This window comes from Myotis daubentonii, chromosome 7 (assembly GCF_963259705.1).
Source record: "Myotis daubentonii chromosome 7, mMyoDau2.1, whole genome shotgun sequence".
Lineage (NCBI taxonomy): Eukaryota > Metazoa > Chordata > Mammalia > Chiroptera > Vespertilionidae > Myotis > Myotis daubentonii.
In genome coordinates this window covers 51,030,259-51,056,299 of record NC_081846.1, presented here as the reverse complement: position 1 = coordinate 51,056,299, position 26,041 = coordinate 51,030,259, and the positions used below count along the sequence as shown (strand labels likewise).

The window sequence follows — 26,041 nt, the reverse complement described above, 5'->3', positions numbered from 1 at the left end:
ATCCACCATCATTTGGGTTTCCTTACGTTTCCTCCTGGAGACAGACACCAGCTTATACTCAGACATTAGTTCTTTCTCCTAACAGAGACACACCTTACTGTCAGCCAGGTAGACCCAGTTGTGGGCGTATGTGTGTGTGTTTAGCTCCCCTTCTCCCCCAGTTTGTTGAATAAAAATAGCTTCATTTTGTTATAAATGAAGTACCCGGGCAAACAATAAAATAGAAAATGTAATCTTTATTAGTTTTGCACATTTTTAATGTTGGTTAGCATCATTTAGGGTAACAGTAGCATTTTCCAGCATGCAGTTCACGAATACAGTTTATCTAAGTAGTTTTAAGAAAAAGAGGAGCCTACGGTTTACTTCATCTGTAAGAAACACAAAATGTCCTGATGTAATTGCCTAGATACGTTCACTACTCTATTTTTTTTGTGTGTGTAGGGGGGATAATGTGAAACCTACATCATATTTTCCGCATTCTAAAGCAGCATGACTCCAAAGAAATAAAAATATAAACAGAAGTTAGATAAAAGGACAGAAATGAAAAATAAACACTGCCTTCAATCAGCTAGTGTAAATACACCAAAAAGTGTAAATAAAATTTCATACCCTTTTCCAATTGCAAAGCATAATTTGGATGTGAATTGTGAACCCATTTTGGCCCTTAAAATTATGAAATAATCTAAAATTAGCAAATGTAATAAAAAGCAGAAATACACAACTATCCAGTCTTATTTTCATTTCTTTTTTAGCAAATTTCTTCCATTAAAAAGTACTATGGACAGAAAGTAAGAAAAGTGATTGTGATCTCAACCTGAAGGTAATTTTCTCTTCATATTTATGTACATAATGCTGAAAAATAAAATAAATGACTTTTTTTTTACAGTATTTATATTTGCTTATAAAATTCTAAACACATTTTTAACAGGTTAAGCAAGATTCTTTTTTTTGTTTATTTTTAAACATGTCTGTACAGTCTGGCTATACACCATATGTTATCCACTTAAAATTTAAAAATAACCAAAAGGCTATTAAAGTGCTGCAAACTATTGCTTAATGACATAAAGAAATGAAGTTGGCTGAACAATTTCCTTGACTTTACCACTGACATACGGTTTCTCATAAATGAGATTCTGAGCAGTGGGAGAAACCAGATATAGCGGCATGGTAATAAAAACATGCATTTATAGCATCCAAACTATTTATAATGGTACATAATATTTTATATTACCTGTGTAAAGCTTGCACTCTACATTTCTTGTGGTACATATTTGATGCAATAAATACTGTGCTTAGGTCATTATTTGTTTGCTCAAACGTGCACCACAGGGTAAAATGACTATTTACATAATAAATAGCATTTCAGTAACATATACAGCGTTGATCTTGCTGAGCTGAAGATGGCTAAACGAAGTGCAGGATTAAGCAGAAATTTATAAAGGGTTCTTTTGGTCAATTCAGTCTTCAGGGGAGAAGCAATGCTCATTATTTAGGGTTTTTTTTTAATACAATAAACAGAAACATAACATTATGATTCCAGACATTTGAATGAAGTTTGCACCTACTAACATTTAGTGGCCTACCACCCCCAAAATGATGTACTTGGTCTAGGGGCTGGATTTGAAAACAAAAACACAAAACAAGATGAGCAAAGCACCTCCAATTATCACCTAATTACCCCTCCGGAAACATGGATGGAATTTAAGAACTCATTGTTTTCCTTGTGCCCTTTTTTCATGCATGATCTCTAAGTTAGCATGCCCTCATGCAAACCAAGTCTTTGTTCAGAGAGGAGGGCCATGTAATTGCCATCACTCCCGGTGGCATACCTGGTAAAGAGGTCCTTTAATCTATTTCCCAACAGAAACCCCATTTACAAAAATAGTCACATATAATAAACAACACATGGATTAAAAAAAAGATGAATCCACGAACAGATTTTGTAAAAATGTGACAAATGTGGCAGTTGAAATGCAAAAGAGTGGATACAATTACTACACTAAAGTGTTTCATGTTAAACAACCCAAATCATAGGTTTGCACCCCTTGGAACTGGTCCTCACATTCTGAGTAGCTGTTTTGTCTCTTGTCTTCAGCAGTGTCAGCTGGTAGTGAGAACAGTAACCTCCTGTCATCTCCCCTTTACACAGAGTTGCAGTTTTCTGACAAGGGGTCACTGTCTGATTGTAGGCACTGACCTTAAGTAGATTTGTGTAAAAACAGTCAGTTTGGCATTGACCTCCTCAAGGAGTCCTATTGACAAAAATACATCACCTTCACAGGCTGTAAACAAATAGTAACCCAATTATTTTTGTCTGTTTCTGTTTATTTCCCTTTGGCTTTTTTATCTTTGCCTTCTTGCTCGTGTTTTTCCACGATTGGCTTTGTTACCCGATCATAGGAGGGTGGACAAGCTGCTGTGGACATGGTCAGGTCAGTTTTTTCTGTAATAGAATTTTCATTTATTCTGTCAATGATCATGTCTTCTTTTGCAAGAAGATTAACCCCACCTTTGATTCTATTTTTGTTATACATAAATGAAGCTTGTTTTACAGTTCGCCTTAAAAGGTAGCGCCTGTAAGCACGCTGAATAATAACAGCGGACACCTCCTCTTGTTTTCGTTTTAAAGTTGTAGTAATTGGCTGGTAGGAGGCCTTTGATGGATTAGAAGCCATGAATCGTTCTTCCATCTGTATACGGAGAGCGTCCATCTCTCCACTCTCCCCCAGAACCCTCTTAGTAAAAGCAAATAGGATGTCAAGACAGTGGATCCGGTCACCACTGACCATCGGCAAATCCATGGCAATGAGCTGGAGTTTGTTTGGCTGTGGCAAATTGAGAGGGGGTTCAAGAGCAGCTGCAAACTGCGATAATTTTTCAAATTCCATGAACTGGGTAGCATCGGGGTCAAACTTCTCCCAAACCTCGTAGAACATCTCAAAGTCATCCTCACTCAGGGGCTCTGCACTTTCTTCAGTAGCAACACTGAAGTTCTCCAGGATGACAGCGATGTACATGTTCACCACAACCAGAAATGATATGATGATGTAACTGACGAAAAAGAAAATCCCCACAGATGGGTTCCCACAGTCTCCCTTAACTGCGCTTCCAGGATTTACTTTATCAGGGTCACAGTCTGGGGGTCCACTATTAAGAATAGGTGCTAGCAACCCGTCCCAGCCAGCAGAGGTGGTAATCTGGAACAGGCAGATCATGCTGTTGCCAAAGGTTTCAAAGTTGAACATGTCATCAATTCCAACTTCCCTCTTGACATAGGCAAAGTTGGACATTCCAAAGATGGCGTAGATGAACATGACCAGGAAGAGCAGGAGGCCGATGTTAAACAACGCAGGGAGGGACATCATCAGAGCAAAGAGCAGCGTGCGGATCCCCTTCGCCCCTTTGATCAGACGTAGGATTCGTCCAATCCTGGCAAGACGGATCACTCGGAACAAGGTAGGGGACACAAAATATTTTTCTATCAGCTCTGCCAGAAACATGCCTGTAGATAAAAAAATGAGAATGTCAACCAATGAAGAAGTTATCTATTAAAATAACACTTAAGTTTCTGTCAAGGCTCTAAGGTAAAGTTAAGAGTATTTAAATTCAGTTACATAATAATAAATTTGACATACACACACACACATATATGTATAATTGTACATAATATAGGTTATAAATAAACCAAAATTTTGACATTCAGTATTAAGTTAACTCAATATTTACAACAGATGGAATATTTTCAGCCCCAAATTCATATGTTAAAGCCCTAACCACCCTCCCTGTGATAGTATTTGTAGAAAAAGCCTTTGGGAAATAATTAGGTTTACATCAGGTCCTGAGGGTGGGCCTTCATGGTGGATTAGTTCCATTATAAGAAGAGACACTGGAGAGCTTTCTGTCCCTTTTCAAGCCCCCCTCCCCACAGCCATGTGAGGACACAGTGAGAAGGTGGCTGTCTACAAGCCAAGAAGGGAGCTTTCATCAGAAACCCACCATGCTGGCACCTTGATCTTGGATTTTTAACCTCCAGAACTTTGAGAAAATAAATTTCAGTTGTTCAAGCCACCTGTTCTGTTATGGCAGTCTGAGTTAAAACAACATTCAGTTCAATAAAAATTTTACAGTACTTTTTGACTTTATAAGCTATTTATTAGCTTACTTAAAATTTCCAGACTAAATCTATAAAAAAATAAGTTAAAATTCTCAATTCTGGCTGAATAGCATTGGCCAATAGTATAAGAACAAAGTTACATGAATATACTTTTTTTTCTTCTAAAATGGCAAATCACATATCCTCTTTTCAGTCCTTAACCATCTAAAAGCATCTGCAGTTTTTGATGCTATCTTCATCTCTCCATGAACTTAATACTTTTCTGAGTCTCCTCTATAATATCTACACTAATAAAAGACAAAGATGTGAATTGGCCATACCTTCGCTACGCCCACTAGCCAATCAGAAGAGTATGCAAATTAACCCAACAAAGATGGCTGTTAAATTTGCATACTGCAGGCAGGGTGGGACAGTGCCATCCGCCACCCGCCTGTCCTCCATCCAACCCTCCCGTGTGTGATCCGGGACGGCCCTCCCATGTGCGACCCGGGCTGGCTGGGCGGGACAGCAGCGATCCGCCACCCACCCGGCCCTCCCATGTGCAACTCCGGGCAGCTGGGCAGGACAGCAGCGGAGATGGGAGGAAGCCAGGCAGGCTTTGTTCCCTTCTCCACTGCTTCCCTCCGGCCTCAGGAAGCCCTATTCTTGCAGGAATCTTCCTGCAGTGGGCCTCTAGTTCTTATACATTTATTTATAGATGCTCTGGTGTATGTATAAAGAAGTCTAAGGCCAATGATCTTTTTGGTCTCCTGTAGCTGATACTGGTCTCTCAGCCCTCTTCTTTTAAGCTTCTTTCTCCTTTTACCATTTAAATAATGAAATAATAATTGTACTGAAGAGGAGCTCAAGAAACCAAGTGTCTTGGAGTTACACTGTCTCATTCTGTACAGGGTAAGTAAGCCTACATAACTGAGAGAGAGAGAGAGAGAGAGACAGAGAGAGAGAGAGAGAGAGAGAGAGAGAGAGAGAGAGAGAGAGAGAGAGAGAGAAAGAGAGAGAATAAGAGAGAGAGAGAATAAGAGAGATGCATACAACTTTAGTACCCTATCCACAAAGGATTACATGAGGGATTAGTGTAGGAATCAAAGGCTACATACAATGTATGAATTGGGTATCAACCAACTTCTTCAGAGAGGGGAATGACATAAACATCTTCCCAATAGAGGTGCCCTATATTGGAGGTTAAATATTGACCTAATCATATTATCTGGTTTAGGAAAGAGTGCATGCTTCAGTCCTATGGACAGACTTCTTTGTTTCACTGGAGCTGGAGTTGTATCTTTAACAAGATGAGCTATTGCTCATGTGACCTGTTGAAGGATTTGAACAAACATCAAAGAATGTCCCGTGCCACCTACACTTTCCTTTGTGCATCATTACTATAAACCTTTTCAGGGTAATCTAGAAAATCTCTACCTGATATTCTTAAAGAACTTCTGATATGAATTTGGTCACATTTTTTGTTTTTATTTTTATTATTTTCTCACTCTAGGCTTTATCTTCTCTTGTCATCTACTTCCAGTCCTATCTACTTGCTGATGGCTCTATGTCCACATCTCTGATGCAATGTATTTCCTAAATACCAGACTAAATTTCTAGTCCTCTTCTCAATAGAGCCATTTAGATAATGTATAGGCTATTCAATCTCAACATCTCAAAACATTTTGATCTCAGTTAATAGTACATTTCTAATTCAAATGAATGAAAGTTTATTATATTGACAAATAATACACCTAGTATCTAGAATGGACAGAATAGGATACAATACTGTATGTACAGCAGGAGCCTCATTTTGTAAGAAAAGCAAACACACCTGGATGAAATACATAAACATTTTCTTAGTGGTTATCTCTGAGTGGTGGGGTGACCTCTAATTTAAACTTGATTGTTCTCACTTTTTCTTTTATTGAGCTGAACTTAAGAGACTTTAAATACTTCTTACCTACAATGGAGAGAATGACAACCACAAAATCAAAAATATTCCAGCCTATGGTAAAATAATAATGGCGGAGGGAGATGAGCTTCAGAACACACTCTCCGGTGAACAGCACGATGAACACCAGGTTGATGCGTGCCAACACGCTGGTTACATATTCACTTTGGTCATCTGTTTCTACCATCATTGTGACCATGTTGAGACAGATGAGGATCATAATGCTTATGTCAAAAACTTGTCTGGTTACAAAGTCAAAGACCATTCCTTGATATTTGTTCTGTAGAGAAACAGAAATGCTTTTAGCAACAGAATAGTTTTCCTGTACATATTAACATCTATAGAAACACTTTCTCCATGGACTCCCTAGTATTGTACAGAGTCACCACTGGCCCTGAATTTTGTAAAAGGTGGTTTATAATGTATTACTTTTTAAAAATATATTTTTATTGATTTCAGAGAGAAAGGGAGAGGGAGAGATAGAAACATCAATGATGAGAGAGAATCATTGATTGGCTGCCTCCTGCACACCCCACACTGGGGATCGAGTCCGCAACCCAGGCCTGTGCCCTGACCAGGAATCGAACCATGACTTCCTGATTTATAATTCAATGCTCAACCACTGATCCATGCTGACTCGGCAATACATTAATTTTTTTAATTCAGTTATCTAAATTGCTGTTTACCAATGTGTATCCCACAGAATAACAATCTCTTTTCAAGAGGAGATTTCTGATAAGAAACATTGCATAGTAATACAAGTGCATATTAACGTATTAAGTTTATAAGAAGGTAAGAAATCTGCTTTATTTTGTTTTACCACAATGTCCCATTATCAGTTGAACCATGCATCCATTTCAAAATGCAGTATCTAATAACATTCCATTTGTCTTATTCTCAAAGAACTGTTCAAGGGAACTTGGGATTTCTAGGACATTTTGCATTTAAAGTTCATTTATGGCAGTATTGATGTTCTTCCACCACACAGTCCTTGTTGACATTGTCAGACACACAATTCTGATTGAGTCTATACGGGGATAATCAGACCAGAAAAGCACTCCCTTATTCTTTGATGTCAAAAATTCACATCCTCAAAAAAGGAGACATATGTACCACTCTTTGTAATATTTTAAGCAATAAAACAAAAATTAAAAAAAAATTCACACCCTCAGCCTGGCTGGTGCTCAGTTGGGCATTCTACCATGCACCAAAGGTTGCTGGTTCTATTTCTTGTCAAGGCACTTGGCTGGGTTTTGGGCTCATTCTTGGTAGGGGGTGTAGAGGAGGCAGCTAATCAATGTTCCATTCTCACATCATGTTTCCCTTTCTTTCTCCCTCTCTTTTCCTCTCTCTCTAAAAACCAATAAAGACATTTTTTTAAAATTCACATCCCTTGTCACTGACCCATGGTTCTGCTCCCGGTCTGCCACTGTCAGTCACGGCCGGTCCTTGTCTGGCTCATTTCCGTAGGACACTGAGGAACTCTGAGGATATCTTCTATCTTACATTTTCCCTATACACAGTTGACCCATTTCTACTTCCACTGTTGAGGCTTATCAAGGGAAAGTTTATATTACTCATCATTCTCAAGAATGCAACTGCTGTCTAGCACATTATGAAAGTTCACTAGTATTTTGTGTCCTTTGCCATTTAGTTTGGATTCTAACTGTATAATTCTAAATCCCTTGAAATTAAGAGCACATTTTCTATTCTTTTTTATTTTTGGTCTCTCTTTTTTAAAATAATTTTTACCATTACCATAAAAGGTATGAATTAATGATGTTTTAAAAAATTGAAGAAATCTTTGAAGCTAGAAACATTAGCTGCTATCTCTCTTGTAAGAAAACCCATGCAAGTTTTTGTTTTTGGTATATTTTCCCCCCATATCATTTGGTATTTCTTACTCCTGGTCGAGGTATAGGCTTTTGTGGCTTTTTCGATCCTAATTTTTTCATTGCATTATAATATTTCTTCTGTTCTTCTGTCATAAAGATGTCTTGACCTCCAAAGTATAGAAAAGAAAAAACAAAACTAGTTAAAACTATGTCCCTTTGCACACATATTTCAATGATAAACTTAAAATAGGAAAGGGGTAGTTAAAAAAGGAAATGCAAACTTCAATGAGTTGGGATAATTATGCCTGGGACTTAAAATTTGAAAAATTAAAAGTACATTTTAGGTACTATAATCCTATTTAATTTTCACAATCATCCAAAATTGACTTTATTATTTTCATTATCCTATATAATAAAAGGCTAATATGCAAATTGACTGAACAGTGGAACAACTGGTCACCATGACGCGCACTGACCACCAGGGGGAGGATGCTCAGTTCAGGAGCTGCCTCCTGGTGGTCAGTGTGCTCCCACAGGAGGAGCATTAGCAGCAATGTGGCAGGGTTAAGGATGTCTCACTGCTGGCTTAGGCCTGCTCCCTTTGGGCGTACGCTGGCAGTGGGACATCCCCTGAGGGTTTCTGGACTGCAAGAGGGCACAGGCTGGGCTGAGGGACTCCCATGAGTGCATGAATCTCATGCACCAGGCCTCTAGTTATTTAATAAGAAAACATACTGAGCAAATGAGATGAAAGAGCAATACACAAAGAAAGGAAAATAAATGGCAAAAAAGCACTTGAAAACACATTCAAACGTACCAATAAAAGACAAAAGTAAAATAAGCCCTAGCCAGTTTGACTCAATGGATAGAGTATTGGCCCATGGACTGAAGGGTCCTGGGTTTGATTCCAGTCAAGGGGACATACCTCAATGGCAGGCTCAATCCCTGACCCTGGTTGGGGCTCATGCAGGAGGCAATCAATGGATGTCTCTCTCACTTTGATGTTTCTCTCTCTGTCTCTTCTCCTCACTTCCACTCACTCTATCAGTGGGACATATCCTCAGGTGAGGATTAACAGCAACAACAAAAATAAATAAATAAAATGAAATACTAATTTAATTTATCAAATATCAAGTAGTAAAAACAAAGAGTGTTTGATGTTAGTGAAGCAGCTGTGACCTGGGCACACCTGTACATAGCTATTGGCAGTGTAAGTGGGACTGTTATTTTCGGAAAGCAAACTACTTTACTCTGGGAATTTATCTTAATGAAATAATTAAAACTGGTTTTCCCCACAAAAACTTTTGACAAGACACTATTTAAATCATTAAAGATTAGAAGCAACCTAAATCATTAATATTATGGGAAGTGGTTAAGTAAATAATGATCATGTGTATATGAAGACTTAACAAAATATTTAAGTATAATAAAAAAGAGAATTTATAGTTATAGATAAAATAATTTCAATAACAAGAATCTGTATAGAGAAAATTTGAACAGAAAACATATAATGCGAATAGTGGTTACTCATGAGTCATGATATTTCTTTACTTTCCATATTTTCTATAATGTGCATATATATTTGGAAAGATGATAATTAATAATATAAAGAGCTGTTTAATTCAATATGGGAACTGGTAGTTTATAATTAAATATCAGGAAGAATGAAGTAGAATTATATAAAAGGAACCAATGAAGGGCTTTAGCTGGAAGATGTATTTTTAGGAGGGGAGTTGCAAGGATAAAACAACAAGTTGACTTTGGGAAAAGGGCATATGCCTGGGTTCCTTTCTAATATTCTCTTTCAAAAGATAGAAAATTTAGTTTCTGATTAAAAACAACAACAACAGAAGGGAGAGAGGATTTGTAAACCTATTCTCAGGGGTGTGAGCAGTGGATGGCAAGGGAGAGGATACAAAAAAAGACTCTTATACACACCCATTTGGTCTCTTCTGAATTAAAGTATACTTTGGTGGCGAGAATACCTCAAATAATTTTACTATCTTTAGTGAGAGAGAAAATATTAGAAATACTTATCTTCTTTTTTTGCTGGTTGAAATTATCTATGATGACACCAATAAACAGGTTCAAGGTGAAGAAGGACCCAAAGATGATGAAAATGACGAAGTAAAGATACATGTACAGGCTTTCTTCATACTTAGGCTGCAGCTCCACCTACCAAAGGGAGACATTTTGTAAAATATCACAATAATATTGAGACCAGAAGTCATTGGTACTTTTTCATGAGAATAGAAAAGGAAATTCCTAGTAATACTTAAGCAGTACTTCTTTTCTCTCTGTATCAACTACTTCTAAAAAAATCTCTGAAAGTGGCCTTTAAGGATGTCTTCATGTAAAAAAATATGGTTATCAAGACCCTTAAGGATCTATTTTTATAAATGTAAATACAACTATCATCTTGGTATTTGGACAGTAGTATGCAAAATTTGGAAAAATTTTTAAGGTACTGAATTTTAATAATTTAAAAAATTAGTGAAAAAGTTTTACTTGAGTAAATATGTATACAATGTTTAGAAGCAACCATTTGTGCATACATGAATTTATTCAGCAAATAGGAATTGAGTTATTCATTTAGATTTTCAGCATCATATCTTTAACATTACAACATTCACTGAATTTTTCAGATTTAGTAGATATAACTAGAACTCCATCTTATAAATCTTCAATTGATAATTTAATATCTAGATTGTGCTTATTGTAAATTAGCATTGAACTATTATCTATCACTTAGTAAAGAAGTAAAGAAGTCATTATGGATAGTTCACTCATAGGTTTATGTCCTTCTAAAGACAATAGAGTTAAAAGCCAACCAAACACACAAAACAAAATATTAAGTATTTTGGAGCATATCAGGATGATACTTAACATAAAAGCAAAGCCACTTAGGGGAAGTGCATATCAAGAAAGATAAAAGTGAGGTCTATCAGGTCAGTTTAAAGATTGTCAGGACAGTCTATAATGATAGACTAAACAGATTGGGCTTCAGAATAAAAATCAAGGCTTTTAGAAAACCTTAATTTTGCAAAGTTTGAGTTGGAATGAGCGTGGATATTAGTTCTTTTCTTGAGGCCGGAAAGAGGCTGTGGTAGGAGAAATCAAATAAAGTAGGTCTTTACTTTGGTGATATACACTTCATGGTATCTGTTGGCCATAGAAGTGATAACAGCATTAGTAAAGTATGGATACTAAAATCATATAAAAGAATTAATTTGAAAGGAACTGTTATAGAAATTTAAAGCTGCCTGGACGACAACATCTCAAACTTTCATACCATTCAATATGGGGAGTAACTATATATTTCAACCTCTTGATATTTGGACAGTAGTTGGCAATCACATATATTTTCACATTTGCTCCTGCACACCAAAATTATTACTGATTATATAATCCTATATAATAAAAGCCTAATGTGCTAAGTGTCCGGTCATCCAGTCATCCGGTCGTCTGTTCAACCAATCAAAGCATAATATGCTAATGATATGCTAAGGCTGCTCAACCACTCGCTATGATGTTCACTAACCACCAGGGGTCAGACACTCCCTGGTTAGCTTGCTGCTGGGGTCTGGCCAATCAGGACTGAGCAAGATGGGCCAGACATGCCCTGGAACCCTCCCACGGTCCCTCCCCGGCTGGCCAGCCTCCCGCATTCCTCCCTGGCCCTGATCGTGCATCGGTGGGGTCCCTCAGCCTGGCCTATGCCCTCTCGCAATCCGGGACCCCTCAGGGAATGTTGGAGAGCTGGTTTCAGCCCGATCCCGCAGGCCAGGCCAAGGGACCCCACTGGTGCATGAATTCATGCACTGGGCCTCGAGTTAGTAGAGAAGAGGATAAAAATAGGAACTATTTAATAGAAAGATATTTGTTAGTTATTAAATATATTAATATGCTATTTCAGTTTGCCTTTCAAAATAGTTTTGATTGATCTTTGTAAGATCTTTTTTATAATCATTGGTATACTTGAATATTAATTTGAGTCATACTTTTCCCTTTATTTTTTTTAATCATTGTAGAATCATTCCATTTGACTGCAATACTCTGCTGAATTAATTTTAGCACCTAACAAATATTATTTTAAAAAGTATATACAAAATACTTACATTTCTGGAATCAACTGCTGCATACATTATATCCATCCATCCTTTAAATGTGGCCTATAAAAAAGGACACATATGCTTTACTTTGGCATAAAAATAATTGAGATCTAACATAATAAATATTCTCACTTATGTATTTTTTACAAAGGAACATTTTCAAAAGACTTTCAAAACAAATTTGACATGGGTTTTGGAACAACACAATATCTAAGTAAGTCTTTTCATTTCTAGAACACGTAATGAACAAAATGGTCATTAGATATCAAATACTTGTGATATTTGTGATTAAGAAATCACAAATACTTCTCAATTCTTTAGAGTTAATGAAATCATACAATTTAAAGTGCTATCAAAATTTGGTAAAATACTTTTACTTTTTATTTATTTATTTTTTATATTTTATTGATTTTTTACAGAAAGGAAGGGAGAGGAATAGATAGTTAGAAACATTGATGAGGGAGAAACATTCATCAGCTGCCTCCTGTACACCCCCTACTGGGGATATGCCCGCAACCAAGGTACAAGCCCTTGACTGGAATCGAACCTGGGACCCTTCAGTCCGCAGGCTGATGCTCTATCCACTGAACCAAACCAGTTAGGGCAAAATTTGGAAGAATGCTTTTAGAAAGCTTTACAAATACTACCACATTTGGCAATATCTGTAGCAGCAAAACAATTACAATGATCTGATCATCTACTGAAATCCATCTGTAAGGTGATCAAAGTATCCAAAAGTTTAAGATTTCTCTTTATTTTTAACACTAAAGATCACATATATATACAGGAGTAAGCAAAAGTAGGTTTACAGTTATGAGTATAGGAAACAGAGTTTTTCTTGTAGTATTTATTAATCATTGTATTATTTATTTGTATTACAACTCTAAGCCTACTTTTGCCCATCCCTGCATATAAAGTTAGAGTTGCAACTATCCTTTTAAGAATGTTGGAATATAATATCCAGAAATAATCCTATATTACATTCTTCTATATAATTTTTTATGAGAGTGAGTTAATATGCATAAGAAAGGTGAAAAAATGTACAGTAGACACTTGGCATTCATAAATTCAAGAAGGATCCCAAGTCTAATAACTTATAGCAATTTGTTATTTGTCCCACGATATAAATTTTGAGCCCTATGAGCCTGAGAGGATTGTTTGTTAGCTAGTAATTTAACTGAACTTTCAGCATCTATATTGCAACACAATACACATATCTACACTAATAAAAGAGAAAAATGGTAATTGGCGTACGATGATACCTCTTTCATTGGCTAATCAGGGCTATATGCAAATTAACTGACAACTATGATTGGCAGTTAATTGCCAACTAAGATTGGCAGTTAACTGCCAACAAGATGGCGGTTAATTTGCATATGTAGGCACAATGCAGGGAGGCGAAAGGGAAAGCAGGAAGAAGCCCCCTGCCACTGACAGTGATCGGAAACCCAGGGGGGAGCTAAGAGCTGGGGGGCAGGGCAAAGGCGGCCCTGGGGCCGCCTTTGCCCTGAGCCCCAGCCATGATCGGAGAATCAGGTGCCTTTTCCGCCCTGGCCAGTGATAGCAGGAAGTAGGGGTGGAGCCAGCGATGGGAGCTGGGCACGGTCAAAGCTGGCAGTCCCGGGAGCTAGGGGTCCCTTGCCTGGGCCTAAAGCTGAGCCCATGATCGCAGGGCCGCTGCAGCTGCGGGTCCCTGCTGCCCGAGCCGGACGCCTCACCAGAGGCATTAGGCCTGGGCAGGGGTGGAGCCTGCAACCACGGGGAGCTGGGGTTCCCCTGCCCAGGCCTGACACCTCTGCCAGAGGCCTCAGGCCTGGTCAAGGGGCCGATCCGGTGATTGGTGATCAGAGGGTGATGAGGGTCAACTCCTCTGGCCGAGGCATCAGGCCTGGGCGGGGGCTGAGCCGGGGATTGGGGGGATATGATGGTCCCCTTGCCCAGGCCTGAAGCCTGGGTCAGAGGCGTCAGGCTTGGGAGGGGAGTGGAGCAAGCGATCAGAGGGAGATGGGGGTCCCCTGCCCAGGCATGATTCCTGGGCCAGAGGCCTCAGGCCTGGGCGGGGGCCAGAGCCAGTGATCGGGGGGAGATGGGGGTCCCCTGTCCAAGCCTGACACCTCTGGCGGAGGCGTCAGGCCTGGGCAAGGGGCCAATCAGGCGATCGGAGGGTGATGGGGGGCTACGCCTCTGGCTGAGGCATCAGGCCTGGGCAAGGGGCAGAGCCAGCAATCGGAGGGGGCTGGGGGCAGAACCAGTGATGGGAGGAAATGAGGGTCCCCTGCCCAGGCCTGACGCCTCTGTCAGAGGCGTCAGGCCTGGGCAAGGGGCCGATCCTGCGATTGGAGGGTGATGGGGGTCAACGCCTGAGGGCTCCCAGTATGTGAGAGGGGGCAGGCTGGGCTGAGGGACACTCCCCCCACCCACACCCAGTGCACTAATTTCGTGCACCGGGCCCCTAGTATTTTCATAACACTAACACTTGTGAAGTGGTGTATATTGTAGGAAGAAAGCCACATAACGGTGGGTATGATGGCTGTGAAGATCATGAAATGACTCTTAGCTAGAAAATAGAAGGTATTTGTATATCAAAGAGGGAAATATTGAATGTATCAATGGCTGAGGTCAATGATAGATCATATCCATCACACACTAGGAACATAAACAGAGAATGGTGATTCAAGGAACCATTTCAGTGAATTACTAAACAACAGAGAGGCAATTCTGCTTAAAGCTAAGTATAAAACTTAGTTTCTTAAAGAGCAGAATTTATTTTATAGTTTTGTGCAGGTTCATTATCCTATATTTTCAGAATTTTAAGGAATTCCTTGAAGTTTTTAAATTCTATTTCCTCAATTTTATGAAGTGAGACACTTTTACAAGTGTGGCCATTAGTTAATGGTTAGGCTAAATGCCCAAGGAAATATAATGTGTCTACTATAATATTTAAATAAATCATACATGCTAGATTTTTTAAAATCCCTGTTTTAATTTATTTTAATTGCATGAGCATTCAGAATAAGTCAGCAATATCCACAAGAGAAATAAGAATTCTAACAAGAAGGTGGGAAGAATGTGTAAAAAATAGTAGTACAGACACCTCTGAAAGAGATGCAAGAGACCAGTGTAGGTTTGTTTGCTTATCTAATCTTCAACTAAACAACTAAAATCATAACCTTAATGAAAAAAAAATAGACTTCTGCCCTAAGAACTGTATAAAATCACAAGGGGAGAACTTACTCAACTTTTAAAAATTTTAAGTGGCATTTCAGCAGCCTTTATCCACTGCTTTGTTAATATGCAGCTGCAGCTAAAAGCAGCATCATAGGAAAATATTTAAAGGGCCACCATCTTTTCCATTTTTATAAATTATATTTTTATTTTGTATGAGTCAGTCTTAGAGATCCAGGAGTGAAAACATTACTAGTATGATAAAATAGAATTAAGTAATTGTGTTGAAAGGTCATTTGAGGTGTAACCACAGCTGCTTATGTTTCTTTTCTGTATCCAGGCATTATCCGCTATTATTTCCATTTCATTGTGAGAATCTGATCCTAAAACCTGAATATCATTCCCTGACCTTCAATCCAAATGATACAACTCAGTAGCAGTTAATGCCCACCAGCGTCAGTCTAATCAGGTGTATTGAGTCTGTGTGCTTTTGGGTGTGTGTGTGTGTGTGTGTGTGTGTGTGTGTGTGTGTGTGTGTGGTGAGGGTGGGGGTGGGGGGGAGGAGATCCCTCAGTGAAAACAAGCTTTGCAATTGCAATAGAAAAAAATAATAAACTTATTGATGTATTAATCAACATTTTCACGTGGGAAGAGAAAGCAATATGAGAAGAAAGAGAAAAAGACCTTAGGAATGAACTGAAATACCTGGCCACTATCAACTATGTCTGTATTGCTTAAATATATAGAGTTTCCACCCACTTGGGCTCATAAACTGGTACTAATAAAACAAAATTAGAAAAATAAATGTTATAAACTTTCTTCTTTAGTAGCTAAATAATGGATATAGGTAATTACTTTGTTATTATTCCAAACAATAAACAAATTTCAGAGAAAAAGAGTGTTCACTTACAACTTGAAGCAAAGAGAGATACCCAAATCCTACATTATCAAAGTTTACTTTCACATTTTTCCATCTTGCTGTTTCATTTCTTTCTATTAGCCTTTGGCAGTCAGAATGATTGTTCACTTCGCTGATGTCAAATATTTCACCAGTTGTGGTGTTGATACAGTGGTAGAATTTGCCGGCAAACAAATTTACACCCATGATGCTGAAAATTAGCCAGAATATAAGACAAACCAGAAGAACATTCATGATGGATGGAATTGCTCCTAAAAGGGCATTCACAACCACCTAATACACAAATGGAAAAAAAGAAAAGTCAGAATTCTTGTTGGTTAAGAAAATAAGACATCCCCCTACCAATCTTTAATTTTTCAGTATTGAGTTTATACTGGAAAAGTAAAGTAAAAAAATCTTACAATAAAATCTATTATTTCTTAAGCAATACATTTAGGGAAACAAATATAGATAATATGACAAAGAAACAAAAAGTTTAAAAATAGAGAAGGGGAAGTACTCAAAAGTTAAAGGAAAAGCAAAATTAGAGGAATTTGCTGCCAGAGGAAGTCAGAATATGTGCCGTTTATTAGAAGAAAAAAAGAGAGAAGTAGGAAATCCTAATACAGACTAACTCATTTTTAAAAAGGCAATATATTAAAAAACAAAACTAAAGTATTTGGATGAGTTGATTTGACCAATATACTCTAATTAATTAAAATTTAAGATATATAAGTATAAAAATATTAAATACCTAACATAATTTTGTCCTTAATTATTCATGCATTGCTATGACTAATAATTTTTGCAGAAGAAGCAAGACACTTTAGCATTATGTATTTCATTAGATCATCACATCTTTATTTCAAGCTCCAGTCATGTCAGTTGTTTCATTTACTGAGTTTAATTCAATAAACTTATTTTAAATGAAACATAATAGAAATCAGTTTCTTAGGAAAATAAGAAAAGGAGGGATGCCATATATATTTCTCAAATCTGATGTGATTACATAAGGTTCTGTGCTAATTATCTACTCTTTCCTACTGAAACATGTTCTCTCCCCTTGTCTTTATTTCTTTATCATAAATTTAAAATCTAAGTTTTCATATTTGGCAACATTGTAGAGATGCCTGTCCTTGCTTCCCCCTCCACAGTTCCCACTGGAGCTGTATGTGAGTAGCTAAGAGGGAAAAGAAAGCAGCCCCTACAATGCTCCTCAGTGGCAGATGGCCCCTCAGACTTGAACATTAGTAGCTAAGTGAATCCTACCTATGAATCTCAATATTCTTGTCAATCTGATCCAAAGCAAACAACAGGCTTCAAAATATCCTCTATCGGCCATAGGATGTCAGCGTATTTTTAGAACAAAGTTTCTGAAAAAACATAGTGAATTCCAGATGCTTCTGAACCCTGATATTTAGTGACTTATTAAAGTCTGTAAATAACCATAGGCCTTCTGGGGTTACAAAATAGTGTAATAAGTGGGTCAAAGGATAGGATAAAACCACTAATGACAAAGGTGGAGACATGAGCATGAAAAAGTAAATCAGTTGGGTTATCCAGGCAGATCCAAATGATGTCATCTATGCAGCCTACTCTCATTGATCCATGGCACCTTGCCTTGTCTCATTTGGCTTTTCGCATTAATGTAATTGATTGAAAAAAATATTTATTTTATACTTCATTTTAAATATGTGGATACACTTAGATTTCTCTTGGATTCAAAATTTGAAAGCTGAAGTCAAGTTATTATTTACTTGCCTCTTTTTTCTAAATATTTTGCCTACCATCCAGATAAAAAAGCTATTTCTATTGTGCACATAGGAGAGTACATGTTAAAATGTATATTTTTACCAACAGCCAATTTAGAGCATGACCAGAGCAATGGTTACCTACACCTATTTCTTTCCATATCAATCTGTAGGTGTCATACTTCTTCAAAACCGTTTTCACCTCTCACTTCTTTTCCATTTTCACCTCCACCATCCTAGTTCTGGCCTCTGAGAGCTTATACTTGCACTATCATTAGAGCCTTCTAATTTCTCCTTCCTTTGATCCATGTAAGATGAATTAATCTTCTCCAAGTCTCACTTTAAAATTATTTAATGGCTTCCCACTCATTATCAAAAATGTCCCTACCTTGATATTAAAAATACTCTACAATCTACATTTCTAGTTTTAAATTCGCTAGCCACCTACTCTTCATGACAATCTAACTAATATTATTACCCTAGAACTGAGTTGCCATTTCTTGTCCCAAATCCTCTTTACTTAGATACTCTTTCTTCTTCCAAGCTTTATTTCAAGCAGCACTTTTTTTTTTTCAAGGAGCCTAACTTTACCCCCTCAGTTTAGCCTCCAAAATAAAGGTGAATGTTTCCTCTTTTGACTTCCAGAATTAGAATTCCAGTGCTGGTCAGGGCCATAGAAATAATTTAGTATTGTGTTCTCATTTGGTAAATGAGAAGAATGAGGCTAAGGTAGGTCAAGTTCAGAAAGGAGACTAGAAAGAAGTGCCATCTAGTGCTCTCTGCACTCAACTTCACTAATTCTCCTTAGAGTTCTTGCACTTATCTGGTACACATATTGTTCTTCATTAGAGTTCATTACATTCTAATAATCCTCAATGATGGTATGCTTTTTATTTTTTTAAAATTTAAGATGGAAAAATATATTTGTGAATTCTCCAAGGCCTTGAGTGCCGTGAAAATAGGAATATAACAGAGTGCTTTGAATAAAAAAATATAAAAATGGTTCATTGAATGAATGAAGTTTAGCTTAGCATTTATTGATCAAAGCATAATTGTTAAATGCTCATTGTGGATATGGAATAAGAATAAAAGCTGGGTACAACAAAAAATTGGGGGTTAGTTAATATGTCTGAGAGATTTACTTTGAAAAGGGGGACTTGTTTGGCATTAAAATTAATCCATTTATGGTACAAGTGCTCCGCAGCACTGCCTTTCAGACATGATTACAATGTTGGCATACATTTGGCCCAGAGAAAAGGTTCATTTTTATGAAGGTAAAATAACTATATGTAAGAAAATATGCCACTAGTATTAGGGTATTTACTATACAAAGGTCCATTCATATTCAAAATTTTATTAAAGTGGGCAATGAAGGAGCAGGGGGGAAAGGACTGTTTTTCCCAAGAGCCTCAAGACAGTTCTTGGTTCAGGACAGAAAGAGGTGTATTAACTCTTTCCAGCCAGCAGGGAACTGCAGTAATTGGTTCCCATTTGGTAAAGGCGCTAGGCAGCACTAGCCTGAATACACTGGAAGGAACGGATTGAGGTTTCAGGCTGTGTAAAATGAGATCTCTAAGAAAGGAATTATTTTAAGGAATTAACATTAGAGGTTGCTTCTTCTCACAAATCTTTTGTAAAACATCATCAAATGCAATTTCACTATTCTGGCACAATCCATTCTCATAAAAACTCTATTTTTGGTTCCTTATCTGTAGTTTTGATTAAATCAATATGAAATGAGGACTTGACAATTGAATATGCAAATTAATGTGAGGAATTTTGATACATGCAGAAATGTCCTCTTGTCTGAACGAATTGACTTTGAACTTGAAATCAATACTACTCATGGATTCTAATGTTTCTCTAATCCAAATACAAAATAACTACATGAATAAAAAAATAAAAGTAGGTAAAGTAGAAATCACACATTATTAAGTATGAAGAAGAGTCAGATAATCTTTTTAAAATATAATGACTATATTTGTTGTGGAATTTAATTAAGGTAATTATTTTTGGAAGATATGATACATCAATTATCCATGAAAATACTCCAACCTTTTTTTTGCCTCAAAAATAAAAACTCTCCTTCTTGTACATTATTTCTAAACTTTAGGAATACATAAAATGTAGATTTATTTTCATTTATGTTTTTACTGTGACATCTTCTAAGATCCTAAGCAGTTAGATGGATCTTATTCTAAAAGTGAGTTTTTGTATTAAATTCATTTAATTAATACATCTAAATTTAATGAATATTTAATTTAAATTTATTAATTTAAACATCTTATCTTAACACACATGCTAAGAAATCAGTTTGTTTTATTTTTAGGTGGGTGTGTTAGTCTACATAATTCAAAAAAGTACTTGTATGTTAAGTTTCATTTAAAATATAAATCACATGTGCTAACTCAACTCTTTCATAATATATTTTTGCCTTGTTACATTTTTAAAGGAACCCTATAAACTTACACTTAATAAAAAAGTGAGAATGGTCACACAGTCAATACCAATCTTAAGAAACCAGAAATATTGTACCCTCGCATCTGCTCATGTAAGTCAACAAGGCAAGGAATCAACTGCTGGCAATTTTCAGGACCCAGACCAATACAAAAAATGGCAAGGGTTGTATGTCTCAAAGAGCATCATGAACTTCACAAGTTAAAATAGTCACCCAATCCTTCTAAACCAAGGTTCCCCACCATCACCAATCAGTCAATCTCCCCATCAATAGAAAGCTCAATATACACATAACTAAACCATATTCAATGAAACTTAATAAAAACATCAACGATTGGGGTTCACATCCACAGAGGGTAAATAAATACTCAAAGCTACTTTTCTCAAAAGAAAATTCAAGACAGTTGAAAATTGGGAATTAGAATGTAAACACTATATTTTCCCTACTGTGGTACCCTTCCCAATCCCTCCCTCATCCCACTACACAAAGTCACAGTGAAAGGATGAAAGGTAGCAAAAGGGGTAATACAGTACCCATAATAAAGGGCTGAGGGGAGGAACCAGCGCTCCACCCCATCCAAGTTGGAGCAAGATTATCCTATATAAAATAGAAATATATAGTTTATTATTAGTTAGAAATCTGATATGACAGAACATTTGGTGTTACTTTTTTTTATGATGCTCTCTGTCTGTTTCCCTATCAATCAAGAGTTGAGTTCTTTTGAAAAAGGTCTTTACCATTTCCTAGATTAGGAAATTAAGAACACAAATTTAAGTACAAATTTTATTTTACTCTAGATAGTCATGACATCAATTCACTCAGTTCAATTTTACAAGTTGAAAAATTTGGACTGGAAATTTGAAATACAATAAATGTTGAAAAGCTCTCAGCCAGAATGTGCATAAAACATGCAAAACATAAAGTGCAACGTGATGATAATTTGTTTATTACTTTCTAACTTCCTATCAAGCATTGTGCAACATGCTTTACTTGGTAATGTCGCATAAAAGCACATGCTCTGAAAATGTGACAAGACAACAGAAAGAAAATGAATGGCTGATTTACGCTTTTACACAGCTATTGTGATTTTATGCTGCTAGGAAAAAGAATAAAATGAGAGTTTCTACGTATATTCCAATCTCACTTCCCAATTATAATTATCATTATTATCTCCATCCTCACCACCATCCATGATTACATTTTATAAAAAGTCAAAAGATCCAAACACTTAGAAACACAGGAAAACAGAATCTACAATCAGATTATTTTGTCTCTACAATGCCAAATACACACTGAAATGATCAGCCATTTTAGGGTTGTGTATATGCTGTCATTATGAGGCAAGGAACCATATTCAAAAATCTATTAATTTAAATGACTAGTTCATCTTCTATCAGTATTTATAAGGAGTTTATGCTTTTGAAACTCGAAGATTCAAAAACTAATCTCTCCTTATATTATAAAAAGCCTCATCAATCAAAAAGTATGGGTAAGGTTATTCCTGTAAAACTTGCAGGTAGATGCACAAGACCAACATTGTTACAAAAATAAAGTGTTAAATACAGGAGTATCTGGCCATTTGATTCATGGTCAATTTCAAAATGTTTATAACATATTCAAATGCTTAGCACTGTTTAGATTTCAGGAGACAGTTAAAACGTAAGACAGTACTCTCTTCTTATCTGGGAGGGATGCATTCCAAGACCCCTAGTGGACGCCTGAAACTAAGGGTAGTACCAAACCTTATATATACTGTGTTTTTTCCTATAAATATAAACCTAGAATAAAGATTAATTTATTAATTAGGCACAATAGGATATTAACAACAATAATTAATAATAAAATAGAACAATTATAACAACATACTATAATAAAAGTTATGTGAATGGGGTCTCTCTCTTCACAATATCTTACTGTACTGTACTGCTCTTTTCACTTGAAGGAAACACGCCCTGTAAGGATCACTACTCTTGAGCTTCGGGGGCCTTATTAAGCAAAATAAGGGTTAGTTGAATACAAGCACTACGATACCATGACAGTCAGTCTGATAACCAAGAAGGCGACTAAGTGACAATCTCACTGTTCAAAGAGATGAGTCATGTCTTGGGTGGGACATAGCTGGATGGTGTGTGCCTTCTCAGAATGGCACACAATTAAAAATGTATGAGTTATTTATTTCTGGAATTTTCCATTTAATATTTTCAGACCATGGATAACTAAAACCACGGAGTGAAACCTCGAATAAAGGGGAACTGCTATACTTTGATTCAGGTGACAAGTTTTCAAGTAGAATGTATTCAAGTAATATTTTTCTCCAGAACTGACACTGGCAGTATAAAACAATAGAAAGTGACATTTAATTGGAAAATAAACTTAATTTTCACATACCCTGAAGAGGATTTACTTTAATGTTTTAGTAAAAACATAAGGATCTCTGTGAGAAATAAAATAAGACTATCTTATATTTTGTTAAATTGTTTCTAATGAGGGAATTATTTATACATGTTATGGAAACTGAAGACAAGTCTTATGTTCTTAAAAAGTGACATTTAAAAAATTTTTATTTTAGAAGAACATATTATAAGGCTATCAACAACCTAGAAAAATGCAAATGGAAATAGACAAGTCTGCTTAGATTCTACAAACATAACTAAATCTTAGTCAATAAAAGAGCAATATTTTTTCTTAATTAAAAATCTTTGTTCTGGTTAAAAATTGATTTTTTAATAAATAACTACTTTCTATTCTATATATCATATGTAAGTGCTTCATGCTTTTTATAAAGGTCTGGAAAATTAACAAGTAAATAACAACAAAATTTCTAATCTGTTATAAACCATAGGGAATGGTGTAGTATTTCCTTAAAAGAAGTAGTATAAAGTTTTGTGTAATTCTGATAAATGAGATTTAAGTTGTGGTTAATTTATAAATCATCTATGTAATGAGTCAAAATTACATTTTCTGTTCATTATGCTGTAAATGTTTTACCACATAGACATGAAAAATTGTGTGGATTTATATATAAAATCTTTAAGTTACTATTACTTATTACTATTTGTATAAATTAAGAAGATTAATGCAATTATAAATTGAGGCTATATTAAACATAACTTTTGTAAAAAGTTTAAAATTTAGTCAATATTTAATATCTACCCTTGAAAATATTACAATAATGCAAGCTTTGGCATTATACAGACAAAACTCTGTCAATTTTTTCTTTTTGCTTATTCTTAGGCACATGTGTGATTCATATTATTTTCAATAAAACTCATAAAGTACAGTTTAGATCATCACAATGAGAAGCACATGATTTCAAATTCACTTTAGTTGATTATTATCATATCGTTACACACAGTACTTCTAATAGTGCATTTGCTTTTTTGTATACAGGTTTGTAAGGAAACTCCCAAGATAGAATAGGAAATAAAGTCATTTTAATAAGCACAGCAGATAAATGATATTGTATCATTTTAAGGGAGGCCTAAATTCTCTTGCATATCACCTAGAAGTAAATATGCAACAGATAAAAAAGATAAAGTAGCAATTTTGCAAGGATTTGCCATTCCTTTGCATGCATGGGTTTTTTTCCTTTTTAAAACTCAATATAATTTAATTTTGGCTATAGGCTATACTTCTGGTTCTTTCAGTTTCCTTACCCTCATCCCTTCAAATCGTGATAAAGCTCTTAGGGGTCTCAAAGCTCTTAGTGTCCTGAGAGATTTGATGGCACCAAGTTCGGAGTAACCCAAGGCATTTGCTGTTAAACTGACCAATGAAACCTGCACCAATAAACAAACAAACACAAACAAAGATAACTGTCATTCAATTTTTAGTTACTATGTCATTCAACAAATATGATTTTGCTTGTAATTACTCAGAAGATAAATGATTGCATATTTTCAGTAAACCTTTAAAAATTTTAAGGAAATATTTTCAGTCTGATGAAAAAAAGTAGCTTTTAATATGTTAATTAAAAGCTAGTTGAATAAAAACACCTCAAATGCCATGTAATTTATTAATTGTTCAATTAATGTTAGTAGACCAATTAGTTTTTAAAAACTAAATAAAAATTAATTTAACAAAGAAAGACATCTAAGTGTAAGAAAATGTCATTGGCTATCCTTCCTTTATTTTATTAAGTCACTGCTGAATATAGGGTTTTGCCTATGGCTAAATAAAATACAAAAACTGCTATTGCATCAGAAAAAGCAAGAAATCTCTATCCGGCAAATATATGTTCACCTAACTACAATTGATACTCTCCTAAATTAATGTGCTAAATCACCTTGATTTTGTAGTTAATTTTTGGAAGGGGATTCTTTGTCTTGCTAATATGTTGTGTTTCCATTTGTTTAAAGTTTATTCTTATTTAAGTAAATATAACTTAAAATGTTATTTTACTATGAAACTCTCAGTTTTTTTTTCTATACTAATTTACAGCTTCTGCTATAGTACCTGGTCCAAAATGGCCAATCAAATATTTATCAAATAAATAAATCAATGAATTTATATACAAAGACTAAGAAATAAAAATGTTAGGTGTCTAATTCTCTTTGGTAAAGAGTTTACCAAAACTCCATGTCCAAATAGAGTTACAATTTCATTCATTTGAAAATGGCTAGTATTGGGCAGTTCCAAATACACTGGACACTGCAAGGGAGGGCAATTGGGGGCAATCAGGCCTGCAGGAGAGGGCAGTTGGGGACAATCAGGCCTGCAGGGGAGAACAGTTGGGAGGGACCAGGCCTGCAGGGGAGGGCAGTTAGGGATGACCAGGCTGGCAAAGGAGGGCAGTTAGGGGTGACTGGGCCAGCAGGGGAGGGCAGTTAGTGGTGACCAGGCCAGCAGGAGAGGGCAGTTAGGGGGATTCGGGCTGGCAGACAAGAGAGCGGTTGGGAGCCAGCAGTCCTGGATTGTGAGAGGGATGTCTGACTTCCCGTTTAGGCCTGACCGCGGCTAAACAGGCAGTCAGACATACCTTGAGGGGTCCCAGATTGGAGAGGGTGCAGGCTGGGCTGAGGGACACGTCCTCCCCCCACCCCCCACCCCCAGCACGAATTTCATGCACTGGGCCTATAGTATTTATTATAATTTTTATATTACTTTAGATTTACTATAATTCCTTTTGTCTTTTTTAGAGTGATTTTCTAATCCATATGAAATAATGAAAATAGAACATTGAAAAATAAAAGTATCATTATTACAAAACTACAAAATGCTCTATAGAATTATTTTCTTAAAATATATCATAAATGATGATTAAAAACCAACTTGTAATAATTGTGAGAATTGAAATATAACTTCCAATGTTTGAAACCTTAATATTAGAAACTATTTCTCTCTATGATATGATGAAGCAATTTTTTTGAGGTTTTCTCTCAATTTACTAATTTCATAGTAACATTATTAAGCTTTTTAAATAGCTCTGGCTTTGCCTTTGTTTAGAATTAAGAAGATATAATATATGCAGGACTCTTAGCCTAGAAATACTTTCCACAAGAAGCCTGCATCTTTCTGCTGGATTATTATCTTTTTGGGATAAAACTGTTACCTATGAAATCTGTGATATTTTGGATACACTTTTCTAAAGCTGAAATTATGCCAAATTGATAATATGAAACATGATGTTTAATTTTAACAAATTTTAGGACAGTAATTTCTTTTAGGGAAAATGAAGTATTATTAATCATTAGGTGTAGAAATCTGTGAAGGTCTGGTACATTACTAGTCTATAGTATAGGGGAACTCTCATCACTGTATGAAATAGATTTTCCC

At 36.1% G+C, this 26,041-nt stretch overlaps 1 protein-coding gene across 2 annotated transcripts in view; it reads right to left on the bottom strand.

Moving 5' to 3' along the window:
* Positions 1–616: 616 nt before the first annotated feature.
* LOC132238577 (sodium channel protein type 1 subunit alpha) overlaps positions 617–26,041 on the bottom strand; it is a 104,449-nt gene continuing 79,024 nt past the window's right edge. For both annotated transcript variants that reach the window (XM_059704228.1, XM_059704227.1), the window contains 7 exons: positions 23,923–24,045; positions 16,070–16,351; positions 12,001–12,054; positions 9,920–10,057; positions 7,952–8,056; positions 6,057–6,327; positions 617–3,502 (listed from right to left, as the gene is read on the bottom strand). In XM_059704228.1, coding sequence (XP_059560211.1) covers positions 2,325–3,502; positions 6,057–6,327; positions 7,952–8,056; positions 9,920–10,057; positions 12,001–12,054; positions 16,070–16,351; positions 23,923–24,045 — 2,151 coding nt within the window. In that variant the 3' untranslated portion in view covers positions 617–2,324. The remainder of the gene's footprint in view (positions 3,503–6,056; positions 6,328–7,951; positions 8,057–9,919; positions 10,058–12,000; positions 12,055–16,069; positions 16,352–23,922; positions 24,046–26,041) is intronic.